Source organism: Phyllostomus hastatus, unplaced genomic scaffold, assembly GCF_019186645.2.
Source record: "Phyllostomus hastatus isolate PE091 unplaced genomic scaffold, TTU_PhHast_1.1 phas_contig_150, whole genome shotgun sequence".
Taxonomy (NCBI): Eukaryota; Metazoa; Chordata; class Mammalia; order Chiroptera; family Phyllostomidae; genus Phyllostomus; species Phyllostomus hastatus.
This window is the reverse complement of record NW_025333611.1, coordinates 29,356,070-29,369,095: the sequence shown is the minus strand read 5'-3', so window position 1 is coordinate 29,369,095 and position 13,026 is coordinate 29,356,070. Positions and strand designations below refer to the sequence as shown.

Sequence of the window (13,026 nt, the reverse complement as noted above, 5' to 3'; positions counted from 1 at the left end):
CCTGATCTTTCCCTTTGCTCTGCCCCTCGACCCCGGGAGATTTAAGTTGCACCTCGCTAGGGACGTCCTGTGCTTAACTTAGTACCTGGAGGAATTAACCTGGATACTAGCGTGTTTTAGACGTTTCTTTTTCCTTGCTTTTCTCTCGTGTATTATACAGACTTTTCCCTCTTAGCTAGTCTTCCGCTGGAGATGGAACATTTGCCTTGGGTGTGGCAGATGCTGGGGCGTGGCAGGTGTGTGTATCTGCGCTAAGCGGCATTGGGCCCTTCCAAAAGCTTTCCTAGTTAAGACCTCTATTTTAGTGCGCAGCATCTAAGACGCTAGGTTATGTGAGTAAAGGAAATTCCTTTTCAGGGAAAGCAGGGGAGTTGAATTATCTCTTGGCATAATCCTTATCACAGTCCAAAGGATCTCAAAATTTGGTTGTTTATGGAAATTTGAACATTAATTAGGTGATATTAAGAATTTATTCTTAATTTGGGGACTTGCTTTTAAGTAATCCTGTAGAGTGGTGGCAGGTATAGATGAAACAAGATCGACCTTGAGTATTGGGAGATGGTTAACTGGGGGGGTCCATTTTATCAGTGCTCTCAAAATTTAATCTGCGTACTATCACCTGGGGATCTTGTTAAAATGCAGATTCTGATTCAGTACATCTGGGTTGGAGCCCAAGATTCTTCTAAAAAGTTCCCAGCTGATGCTTTGAGTACTATATTTGAGTAGCAAAATATTATGTTAATCTCTTTACTTCTCTGTATATTTGAAATATTCCGTAATAAAAAAGGTTTAAAATAACCTTGGAAGCTCTTTAAAATATAGGCCTCCAAATGATGATTCAATAGGTCTAGAATGGGGCCCAGGAATTATCAAGGTCCTCAGATACTACCCATGCAGGTGCCTTGTAGACTACACTTTGAAAAACAAATTAGAAATGCAACCTTTCTCTTTGGGAAACAGTAAGTCAGAAATACAACCTTTAGCTGATATCAGGATCTTGGTGGTGGTAGTGGCTGAAAGGTGCAGTTTAGTTAGCTGGGACCAATACTCTCTTCATCTAGTATCTACTTCCCCAGGAAGGAGCTGTGTGAAGAGTCTTTGACCTCTAGGATAGAGATGGTGAGTGTGGGAGTCAGCACTGAGCCCTACCATGCCAGGTGAGTTTGAAAATCAGGCTGGGGATTAATGGAGTGTGGGATGAGTTGGTTTCTGCTTTGATAACTACATTCATACTTCATGTGACCACCATATACTTCCCCACAGGTGGGAGGTAGAGACAGATGAAATTGTCCTACAGCGGCGGCAAAAGCAGATAGATTATGGCAAGCGCACACCTGGTTACCAGTGCTTTCTGCAGCAGGTCCCCAAGTGAGTACAGTTGTGGATAGTCACAACAGGAGTGTCAAGTGGCTTTGGTTCAATGTCAGATGATAAAAATATAGTAGAATCTGAGTGGTCTCACACACTTGCAGTATTACAAAAACAAATTCTCCTGCAATCTAGCCATGAGGTTAATTTTCCAAGATTTTTTTTTCAAATGGAACAAGTCATGCATAATATTTTTTTAAAAAATCTATCTTTAAAAAACAAAAACCCTCTATCCATGTTTGCTAATGAAATTTTTTTCTTTCCAATCATTTTTACCTCATGCCTCCAGCTGACTTGGCCAACTGCAATATATTTGCCTAATTATATGTAAGTTTACATACATATATACAACCTAAATGTATGAAAAGGTAGAATGTATTAAAAGGGATGCCAAATACTGTCTTTTATATGTATTTTGACTTCTGAGGGAATTGGAATATTTAATTTACCCTTCCCAGATGAAAGAATATTGGAGAGTTAGGAAGTTTGGTGTTTAGTCTGATTTGAAGATTTATTTTTTTCTGTCACACTGAGGGCTTTGATCGTACCTTATTCTCTGAGAATCCTTAATGAGCTTCCTGATTCACTGTGATAAGCAGCGAGCTGTACCCTTTTACCTTGACCTCAGTCTGACTCATATTTGTTGTTGTCAGGGCACAACGACAGCCGGGACTTCATCCTCAAACACCAAACAAAAACAGAAGGTACAGCCGCCGCTCCTGGGATGCCCAGATCAGGCAGTGGAGAAGAGCACTACATTCCTGGGACCCCCCTAGCCAGCCTCTGCAGGGCAGGGGGACTGAGGGGTATGTGCCCTATTCTTGATTCCTTTCCTGAGTGGTAGACTGGGTCCTACCTCTCCCCATTTTGCAGAGTTTTAACTTTTACTGGTTGGAAAGGGAGACTCTGAATGAGGTGTATGTTCCTCTAACTCTTCTGCCTCCCTAGGCAGGGAATGGAGAGTCTCTTAGAACCAATGGATTCCACCCCTTTGGATGATCTTCTGGATTACTGGCTCCAGCCCCTGGAACCCTCAGAGAATCTGGATGGAGACCGGAAGGGAGGCCAGGTAGTATCCTCTGCTGAAATTCCTCCCTTCCCTGGCGCTGAAGATCCCCACCACTGGTTTTACTTTCTAACTAATCACAGTTACTTATTTGTCCCAGATTTGAGTGGGGTACAAAATACTTAGGGAAAACAAATATCTTTCAAAGGAGTTATTGCTAGGTGCAGGGTCAGAATGAGATGGGGTCTGGTCCATGAGGTCACAATTAAGATGGGGTTCAAGGCAGTATTCCAAGAACAAAAGAAGGAAAATACAGCAGCAGGAAAAAATAGCATGATGTGAGTAAAAAACAAAACAAAACAAAACAAAAAACTCGAGAACTAAAAGTGGCATCATAAGAATATTTAATTACAGTTTACAAAGGGGGGAGTTGAACTTCACTGGGGGCTATTTTATACTTGATGAAAGAGGCATAATCTTTTAAAGTGAAGCCTAAAACCTGACATGCAGGGTTTATTTTTTAACTCTCAGTTTCTTCCAATGTTTTGTAAAAGAGGCAATGTTAACTTAACCTCTTATACTCAATCATGTAACTTTAGTAAGCATGGTTAATAATAAAAAGGAGGATCATCTAGTGGTGAAGACCTAGGGTTTTAGAACCTCAGACTGCTTTTTTAATACTACCTTTGTCTACAACATGGGAAGTCACTTAACCTCTCCAGCCATTTCATTTGTCAAATAAGAAGATTTGTAAGCAAAAATGAGAATACATATTTAAAGTATGTACCATGATGCCTGGCACATAGTAAGTGCTCCACAATAGCAATTATTGGAAACCATGTCTCCTGTAACTTTATGACCCCTGCCAGTTCTTTTGTCAGGAGGAAATGTGCAGGGCAAGGAAATGTGAAGTACACCTTCCCTTTGCCCCATTTTCTTGATAAGTACCTAACTTTCCCTTTTCTTTTCCAGTTTGTAGACTTGGTGGCTCCTGACTCCTCCCTTCCCTGGCTCTGTGAAGATGACACACACTGGTTCTACTTTCTAACTAATCACAGTTACTTATCTGTCCCAGACCTGAATGGGGAACAAAATATTTAGGGAAAAGATATCTTTCAGGGGACTTGTTGCTTAGTAGTGAGAATTTACTTGCATGACTGCTACTTTCCAATTGATTAAAAAATAAATATAAAATCCTGCTCTACAAAGAGATCACAACACGAATGCATTGTTTGTTTAAAGCCTCTTCTTTTCCATGTTTTGCCTCTCTCTCTAAACCTTCTTTGGTAGATGAGACTCAGATTTACATAAGAACCAGAAACCATCTAGTTGTTTCCCAACCTCTTCATCTACTAACGTCTTCGTCCACATTCAGTCTCTTCAAAAATGACTTAAACTTTGGCTGAGGTGGGAGGTAGTGGCAATGATGGCAATTTAATAAAAGGTGATTTATTCTACCTGAAAAGGAAATACAACACCATCAACATATTTTCTCCATCAGCCTGTTTCCTCCCTCACGGTCTTAAGAAAAGTAGTCCAGCTGTAACCACCGTACTCCCCCTACCACCCCCCACGCGATCTACTGAACCGCCTATGATGTCATAATCACAATCCCATTACCTCATCCTGTTGGGGGGGGCGGTGCGTAGAGGGAGGAGAAGGAGTGAACAGCCCTGGGCCCTCCTCAGCTTTACAAAGTGTTTTGGGTGAGGGCTAATTACAAAACGAAATGGGAACAGCACCCCAACTGTTTTAAGGACTAGGTTTATAAAGGCTCGAGCCGATCCGGCCGCTGGAATAAGGGCTCCTGGGACTCAGAGCAGGCCCTAATCGGTGCTGGGACTACACTTCCCAGAAGCCTCCACGCCGCGGACAGGTCCTCTGCTGGGGGAAGGGGGATTCCTTCAGAGAGGCGGCTGCAGAAGGTGGGGCCGGAGAGCAGGTGAGAGGGACCTTGGCGAAAGCTTTTACGCGGTCCGAACTTATTAGAGGACTGTACTTGGGCCGGTGTAGAAATGCAGGGCGGAGGCGACAGCTTTGTTTACCTTCGTCGGACACTGCCTCCCCCGCGGGTTTCGTGATATTCCTCTAACTGGGCCGGTCTACCTTCCGCAATATTTTGTAGGGGGCGACTCAATAGTGAGGAAACCGCACTCATCCTTACATCAAAGAGCCGGGCTCCTTCCCGACAGTATTGTCAAAGAAAGAGTTTGAGAGAGAAACAGCGGGAGTCTAGAGCCTTCGCGGACGGTTCAGGGGGGCGCTGTGAATCGGAGAGGTTCCCTCACTCTCCTGAGAGGCCCATTGGTTCGCGCCGGCGCCTTTTAAGGGCACCGTGGGGCGAACCGAGCGCTCAGAGCTGCTTCGGCCGCGGCCCTGGGAGCTGAAGGAGCCGCGGTAGGTGGCGGAGGGCTGGTGGCTCTTGGGCCTCGGGGTGGGCACCTCGGCCTCCGCTCCCTCCTTCCCTCTTTCCCTGACCCCAGCCCTGCAGCCCGCGCGGCGTGGCCTCGGTGTCCGCCTCCGCGGGGAGAGCACGGGACCCGGTGGGGGAGGGGGTGGCTGAGTGCTAAGTCCCATACCCTCTCCATCCCCTGCGTCCTGAGTTCTCTTCCATGGCCAGACGATGGAAGCTAATTGGGAAGAGGGGAGCAACGAGCCCCCTGAGTGAGCCCTGGCGCCCCCCCCACCACCACCACCGGGGGCCAGCGGACGCCCCATGCCCCACCCCGCGGGGACAGCCAGGGCAACCGAGGGAGAGGTTGAAGACTGAAGGGGGCCTAGCCTTTTGCTTCTTCATCCGTGTGGGGGGAGGGGTTCTTCCCACTTGTCACCCCTATCCCCACCAGAGCCATATGGGGGACGAGCAATCAGGTCCTCACTTACCAGTTCTTGCACCTCCCTGCTTCCCTCAGGTTTTCTTTCAGTCTCCCCCAGAGATGTGGGGCTGGGACCTGGGGGAAGGTCCCTAGGGATTGGTGACTCTCCTCCCCCTTAGCCTGACTTGATCCTAGGTTCTCCAGGTTTCATTACAACCTCAGCATCCCTGAAACCCGAATGTCTGGGGTTACTGCCATCCAATAGGAGATGGGGTGAGGGTCCAACCTTTATTTTAGAGGGCCGATGGTGGAGGGAAAGCCTGGATTGAGAGTTGGGCCTGATGGGGTTGTGGGGAGGGCCTTAGCGGCCTGCTGCTCTGTGCAAGGCTGAGCCCCGTGCCAGTTAAGCTGAGAAGTTTTAACTTGTTTAGTGAATGTTCAGGGCTCTCTACCTCCCAAATACACAAAATGGAAGGGGAAGGAAGGCGGCAAGAGAGGGCTTCTTGCACTTTTTTCTATGCCTGCCTGAGAAAGAGGAGGCCCCTCGCAGAGCTGGTTTGCCTTCTTTTGTGTCCTGGTTTGATTCCTTATGGCTTCCGTTCTGTTCCCCCTCTCAGCCTGGCCTGTTTTAGGAAACTCAGGCTGAGAGTATCAGTTGCGTGGTGGTAGTTGCATTGTTCCAATTACCGCCGTGTGTGGCCACATCCCAACAATTAAAATGCAGAAAAATACGAAATCACTCTCTTCACTGGATCCCAGAGAGGGTTGGGAGTTTGCTCTTTGGCCAGATACCTCATGAAAAGCTTGAAAGAGTTTTGCTTCACTCTTTGCTCCTCATGACTGGTCAGCCTGAAGCCTGGGGTCTTTGGGGTAAAAGCCTGCACTTAGGTTCCCTCTCTGGTTGATCTTTGAGGGTTGAGTTAAGAAACCAAGAGCAGAAGTTATAGAAGCTGTAGCTTCTCCCGCAAGAATATAGGGGAAGCAGCTGAAGGGAGCTCTCAGGAAGCTGGAACTTTGTTCAGGGTTGTAATAATTATACATGAAAATGATAGTTAACTATAATGATGATTGACTTCTCCCACACCTTTTTTCCAAAAAAACTCTTAAGTATATCCACGTGTAGTTCTTTGCTCTTCCATGTGGCCTGCCTCCCTCTGAGGTAGGAATGGGGTAGGGGTGATTCTCTTTTTTGTAAAAGTAGAAAGTGATTTTGCCCCCAAGGTCATAGAAGCCCTTTTGGGCTTCTCTCAGTTTTCAGGTGATGGAAGTTGATATCTAACCAAATACATAAATCCTGTTGCTTTTATCTTAACGATGTCATCACTTGTGGCATTCTGAGCCTCTGTAGAACGACAAACAGAGTGGTGAAACAGCCTGTGTGGACTCCTGGTTTGTATAGGCCAGATGGTATGCTTTTTACGTTTTGGTATTGTGTGCCTTGCTGCATGTGACAGATTCAGATTATTCAGTCTGTTCTACATGGTAAACTGAGACCCAGAAGGGTTAAGTGATTTGCTGAAACTGCTTCAGCAAATTGGATCAGGATTTTGGTTTCTTGATAGTTTGTTCTCTCTACTAGCAAATGCTGCATATACCCTCTGATGAGCTGTCTGCCTGCTGGTCATTTCTGGGAATAAATAGTAAGGAGACACAGAGGTTAACTTCCCCTCCTCCCTTAAGTAAGGCCCCTCAGGCAATAATATGGCCTTACAGCTTGTTTTCTGGTAGAATTAGTGTGTTTCTACCAAAATTGACCTGAGAAAGAATCTTGATTACTTGTATTCCTGGTCTTTGAGTCAGATCAGGCTAAAAACTTAGTTGAATAAAGTCATAGAGTAGTTGTTTTTAACATCTGTAGAGTTGGAATGTAATTGGAATTACACTGGTATTATTTCCTTATCCTCTTCTCATTTTATAAGAGAATATATGCAGTCTCTGTTGGAAAACTATAACATACCAGCTGGTCGGGCTAAGGAAGAACTTAAAACCTTGTTTACTCTTGTCTGAGGTAGAAAGTCACTCCTATAACCAATCCTCCTCCCTGTTCCTATTATTTCTGTAATTTAGGAGAAGGGTGCCTCTCTACTTCTAACTAGAAGATAAAGAAAATATTAGGCTAATGAGAATGGAAGTAACCATTTGGTCATCTCTCTCTTTCACTTGAACTGTTTTCTAAGTGGTGCTATTATTCTGGGTAGACAGCAAAGCATGACCCAGGTTAGGAGTAGCAAATAGGTTTCAACTTGCTTGCCAACTGCAATTCATTTTACTGAATATCTGGACTGTCAGACTTAGAATGTGTTTGAGGCTATGTGTAGGTTTAGCAGGAAAGAGCTGTGCTTTCTACTGACGTCTGCCAGAGGCCTGGCGTAAGGATGCTGTGGTATGTGTGCCATGCATTTTCCATCTCTGGACCAGGTACATCTCTAATATCACTTGGGGCTGGTCCCTCTGTAATTGGCAGACTCAGCAGGCATGACTGGAGAGGGAAGTCCCAATGGTGCTAGAATGGTGCTGCAGTGGCAGAAGACGGCTCACGAGTGAGGTGTGGAAGAACAACAGGGAAGACATCCATCATTTGCTCCAAAGTGTGCAAGTCAGATCCTGGGGAGAATCATGATAACCCTGATCACTGAGCAGCTACAGAAGCAGACTCTGGATGAGCTGAAATGCACACGCTTCAGCATCAGTCTGGTAAAAGACCAGTCTTCCTGCTTCTCTACGACCCCCTCCCCCTTTTTTCAGAGGCTCTTTGTTGGTACTACTTCACCCTTGTCCTGTGCTATATGAGTCATGATACTTGTACTGGAAGAGTCCACTAAAAGCTCAAAAAAAAACCCGCCCAGAAGGAAAGGGGCAGGGACTTGTCCACTGATAGAGAAGGGACACGAAAACTTGGGTGGAGAAGGGTTTGAGATATTGGAAGGTGTGCATTATTTTACTCACTAACTTCGGGAAGGCAAGAAGAAGAGAACACTTAGGAGTCCCTAACATCCCTCTAGCCCAGGAATTTCAGGGGTGAGCTGAACAGGGCTTCTTGGAGATCTGTATCCTGAACCTGAATCATGATGGATATTCTCTCTCTTAGCCTTTGCCTGATCATGCAGACATCTCCAACTGTGGGAACCCTTTCCAGCTTGTGTCTGGTAAGGTATTGTGTGTTTGCCTGTGTGTGTGTATGCCCATGCTTCCATCCACATACTTCTTTCATTGGTTTCCAGTGACTAGGACTAGGTGTCCTATCTCCACAACTTTCTTGCCAAGGTCACCTCCTGAGATTGGCACTGTCTCTATTTGATATATCATTATGTAATGTTGAGTATTTCCTGGTTTTGTGTAGCTCTATGTTATTGCATTGTAGGGATGGACCATAGTTTAATCAGTCTCCTATTAATGCATATTAGGATATTTCCAAACAAAACCATAGCGAACAGTCCTGTACCTGTGTCATTTTGCACATGTGAAAATGTGTCTGAGGCATAAATTCCTAGATTATGAATTATTCAGTAAAGGGCCCGTGATCATGGGGCATCTGGGTGGAGCTGTCACTGTTGTACAGCCAGAACTCTGGCCCATGCTGCTAGGCTGCTGTGCAGCTCATTCCCTTTTTTGGGATACCTGGCAAGGGAGGTCAATTGTCAAAATCATCTTCATTCAACTTCTTCCTCTGATTTATTAAATACTTGCTGAGAGCCAGGAACTGTGCAGTATATACAGAACAGGACATATGGTCCCTGTCCTCTTAGAGGTTAGCAGGGGGCAGAACTGTTGACCAAAAATGTGAAGTGTAGATTTCCTCCATTGTCAAGTATGACTTCATATACTTATTAGTTGTTCCAAATGTCTAGCCCCTGCAGAATTACAGTCAGCTAGCCAGAGGAACTTGGAGTAGGCCCTATGTCCCTTAATGAGCTGCCTCCTAAAAGTCAGGGTTTTGGTTAGAAAGTAGTGAGAATTATTCTTTTTAGTCCACTTCTTCCACCACTCAGTCTCCCAATCTATTTGGACTTCAGAGCAGGCCTAGGGGAAGGGAATCAATATACCCAAGCAAGGTTCTACCATCAAAGGGCTTTTGATACATGGGAAAGGGGAAAGGCTAAGGAAGGGAGAACATAGGCCTTCTTTTCACAACCTCGGGCTGTGGGGTTGGGGAGCAAAATAGGTCTAAGTTGAGTGGAGTGAGGGATGAGCAGGGCACACTGCACACACACGTTTATTTTTATCATTTTACCTTTGAGAGGGAGTGGCAAGGCACTACATGAGTATATTTTCAGTTTCACGTGGTTCCTCATAATGGAGGCAGAATAGCATGGTGGTTAAAAAACCTAGCCTTAGAATCAGACAGACCTGGGTTTGAATCCTGCTTTGGTCATTTGATTGCTGCTGACTTTGGGCAAATTACTACACTTTCGTTGTCTATGAAATGGGCATAATAATAGTACCTACTTCATGAGGTTTTGGGAAACCTCACATAAAGTGCTCAGTTACATTGTGGAGTACCTTGTAAGCTCTTAGAAGTATATTAACTATCATTAATACTATTTTTATTATGAATGCCTTCCAGAAGGTGCTTCCTGGAGGGGCCTGCCCCGCTGTTCCTGTGCAGAGTTCCAGGACAGCCTCAACCTCAGCTACCACCCCTCAGGCTTGAGCCTGCACCTCAGACCACCAAGCCGGGGAAGTTCCCCACCAGAGCAGCCCCTCTCCCAAGTCCTAAGCCCTGAGCCTCCTGACCCAGAGAAGCTTCCTGTGCCCCCTGCCCCTCCATCCAAGAGGCACTGCCGCTCACTCTCAGTGCCCGTGGACCTGTCTCGCTGGCAGCCAGTGTGGCGGCCTGCCCCCTCCAAGCTGTGGACTCCCATCAAGCACCGAGGCAGTGGTGGAGGGGGTGGGCCGCAGGTGCCTCACCAGAGCCCCCCGAAGCGGGTCTCCAGCCTCAGGTTCCTCCAAGCTCCCAGTGCCTCTTCTCAATGTGCCCCAGCCCACAGACCCTGCAGTCCCCCTTTCTTCAGCCTGGCCCTGGCCCAAGATTCCTCTCGACCCTGTGCTGCCTCCCCCCAAAGTGGCTCCTGGGAGAGTGATGCTGAATCCCTGTCACCTTGCCCACCCCAGCGCCGCTTTTCCTTGTCACCCAGCCTGGGCCCACAGGCAAGCCGCTTCTTGCCCTCTGCCCGGAGCTCCCCTGCGTCCTCCCCAGAGCTGCCCTGGCGACCTAGAGGCCTCCGAAACCTTCCCAGAAGCCGCTCACAGCCTTGTGATCTGGATGCCCGAAAAGCTGGAGTCAAGCGGCGCCATGAGGAGGACCCCCGGCGGCTGCGGCCTTCCTTGGACTTTGACAAGATGAATCAGGTGGGACCAGCCAGACTAAGGAAATTTGGATGGGAGCAGAGAGGCTTTGTTCTTTCACTTTTGGGCTGCCCTAGTCCCATGCTTTCCTGGCAGGGCCACCCCTGGAGCTCCTTTCCATCTGAGCTTTCACTAGGGCGATCTACCATCCGAGTTTGCCCAGGACTGTCTTGGTTTTAGCACTGAATTCTAAAGTCCCATGTTCTGTGAAACTTATCAGCCCTGGGGGTTCCAAAGAAACTGGGGTGAGACCCATGTTAAACTTTCCAACAGAGACCCCAGATTGTCTTGCTAGAGGCACTTTCCCTCCTCTCAGAATGCATAAGCCATTAAGTGCCATTATCTTTGCCCTGCCCCTCCTCCTAATGCTCAAGGCTGGTTTTGCCACTTGCCCTTCACTGCTTTGAGTGCGTCTGGGAGAATTTAAAACAGGCTGCTGCAACATTCATCTGTTCAGCAAATGTTTTTGACTTCCCAGTGTGAGTGCAGTTGTCTTATGCACTTGCCCACTTTTTGATATTCTTCCTTCCAGACCACTGGGTCACAAACCTCTCTGAGAACTTGAACACTTATTCACAGAGTCATCCATCCAACCAGTCAGCAAACATTTACTGAATACCTGCTATGTACCAGGCTCTGACTAGGCCCTGGCAGTACAGCAGTGAAATAGGCAGATGATATCCCTGCCCACATGAAGCTTATAAATGAGCTTCTAATCTTGAATCTGATAGAAACTATGGGCTCTTTCCTCAAAGAAATGTACATGTACACTGAATGTTTCAAATTTCATCAGGGGGTTCATAAACCTCTCCCTAAAGAAATACAGTTTGAGCCAGAGTGCTCTGGGATGTTAGTATTTTTATTTGCCTTTTTAACTTTGTTGTTTGTTTGACAGAAACCATACTCAGGAGGTGTCTGTCTCCAAGAAACAGCCCGGGAAGGCAGCAGCATCTCTCCACCGTGGTTCATGGCCTGTAGCCCTCCGCCCCTCTCTGCTTCCTGCAGCCCCATTGGGGGTTCCTCCCAGGTGCTGAGTGAGAGCGAAGAAGAGGAGGAAGGGTCCGTGCGGTGGGGGCGGCAAGCGCTGAGCAAGAGGACACTGTGCCAGCAGGACTTTGGGGACCTGGACTTGAACCTGATTGAGGAGAACTAAAACTGAGAGGCTACTTCCTGGGGCCACACAGACTGACTCTCTTATGGCTACTAACAAGTGTCGAGGCCCCAAGTCTGGGGACCCAGCCTGGGAATGGGGGTGAGTTGAGGGCTCCGACTCAGGGCAGCCGGAAATCTTCTCGCTCCAGGAAGCTCGACCATGCCGAGAGACTGTCCAGGACAAGATAAACAGAGCTGGTGGCGGGAGGGACAGCCCCAGAGCAGACCCTTCCCATGGCGGCCCTGAGTGTGAGTATCCCTGCCACCAAGAAAGCAGTGGGCAGGGAAGGAAGGGGTCTGCTGACCCCAGCTCGGGGAATTTCACTAGCCCCTTTGCTTCAAAGGGCACTTGTGTCTTAGAATTTGGCCAGGGTGGGGGGTTTCACTCAGCCTCCTAGGAGAAATTGTGTGAGAGAGTGTGTGTGTGTGCATGGGAGTATACTTGAGGAAAGGTGTGTTTGCGTAGCCTTAGGGAAGGAAGGCAGTTGCTCCTTAACAATAGAGCATCATGATACCCCCAGGATCTTGAGTTTTCACAGGACAGTGAGTTTGTTCTAGGAGTCAGAAGGAGGGCATCAAGTTTTTCTTTTTTCTAAGTAGTTCTAGAACCAGGCTTATAATCCATAAGCACTACTGGTTCTCAAAGGATTCTGTTTGGGGGTACTGCAGGGTCTCTTTAAGTGCTGTGACCTCAGCCAATGGTCTTTTCCTCAGGCCCACTCCCCTCCCCTAGATAGATTTAGTATTGGGGCTGGAGAGGGCTCTTCACATTGATTCTGAGCTGGCCTTTTTTTCTTATCAGATTGCCTAGGCTGTATACAACCTGCCTCTCACTCTAAGTAGATGCAAGCACATGTGGGTAACTGAGGCAGGGTTGAAGGGCTTCATCTCTTTCTTTCCCTCCTTACTTACAGTTGGGACCTTTTTCCCCTCACCCTTTGACCTTCGATGCATTTGGACTGCTGACCATTTAAAAGCAGCCTGTAATTGCTTCTTTTGTAAAGCAAGCAACCTCCCTTTACTTTTGCTGTTTGACTATTTGGATTTTCACATATTGGGCTTACCCAGAGTGGAGCGCACCTCTATAGGGCTGTGGTTGACACTGGGTAGACATCTGCATCTGTGTTGTGTGTGTGGTGTGGCTGACCAGTAGGTGAGTATTCCTGCGTGTGTGAGTTAAGCCACTCCCAGGCTGGTGCTCTCCTCCTGTGCCCAGTGACTGCCCAGTGGCAGCTCCAGCTGCCCTTCACTCCCACCTGCTGCCAAAGTCCCTGTGCTAATGGGATTACAAATACAAAAAGTGGAAAAAAAATTTTCGTAAACTTTGTTTTATATTAA

The 13,026-nt window shown here is 47.2% G+C and overlaps 2 protein-coding genes across 3 annotated transcripts; both read left to right on the top strand.

Moving 5' to 3' along the window:
• Window positions 1-109: 109 nt before the first annotated feature.
• LOC123809948 (oocyte-specific histone RNA stem-loop-binding protein 2-like) lies at window positions 110-3,475 on the top strand. The gene is made up of 6 exons (XM_045825178.1): window positions 110-236; window positions 1,077-1,157; window positions 1,264-1,368; window positions 2,022-2,174; window positions 2,317-2,437; window positions 3,347-3,475. Exons 1-6 carry the CDS (start codon window positions 193-195, stop codon window positions 3,473-3,475), a joined length of 633 nt encoding a protein of 210 aa, XP_045681134.1. The 5' UTR covers window positions 110-192.
• A 728-nt stretch (window positions 3,476-4,203) lies between these two features.
• Window positions 4,204-12,305, top strand: FAM53C (family with sequence similarity 53 member C). Of its 2 annotated transcripts, none has more exons than XM_045825159.1 (5): window positions 4,204-4,316; window positions 7,655-7,884; window positions 8,279-8,336; window positions 9,755-10,539; window positions 11,432-12,305. In XM_045825159.1, the coding sequence occupies exons 2-5, from the start codon at window positions 7,807-7,809 to the stop codon at window positions 11,687-11,689; spliced, it is 1,179 nt and encodes a 392-aa protein (XP_045681115.1). In that variant the 5' UTR covers window positions 4,204-4,316; window positions 7,655-7,806; the 3' UTR covers window positions 11,690-12,305. The 2 variants fall into 2 exon arrangements, with proteins under 2 accessions (XP_045681115.1, XP_045681113.1); XM_045825157.1 differs by lacking the exon at window positions 4,204-4,316 and adding an exon at window positions 4,614-4,771.
• Window positions 12,306-13,026: the final 721 nt, after the last annotated feature.

Coding starts and splice junctions, on each gene's coding strand:
- FAM53C (XM_045825159.1), top strand. CDS start 7,807: ATGATAACCCTGATCACTGAGCAGCTACAGAAGCAGACTCTGGATGAG. Junction 7,885..8,278: donor CACGCTTCAGCATCAGTCTG/GTAAAAGACCAG, acceptor TCTCTCTCTTAG/CCTTTGCCTGATCATGCAGA. Junction 10,540..11,431: donor ACTTTGACAAGATGAATCAG/GTGGGACCAGCC, acceptor TTTGTTTGACAG/AAACCATACTCAGGAGGTGT.
- LOC123809948 (XM_045825178.1), top strand. CDS start 193: ATGGAACATTTGCCTTGGGTGTGGCAGATGCTGGGGCGTGGCAG. Junction 1,369..2,021: donor TTTCTGCAGCAGGTCCCCAA/GTGAGTACAGTT, acceptor TGTTGTTGTCAG/GGCACAACGACAGCCGGGAC. Junction 2,175..2,316: donor CAGGGCAGGGGGACTGAGGG/GTATGTGCCCTA, acceptor CTGCCTCCCTAG/GCAGGGAATGGAGAGTCTCT.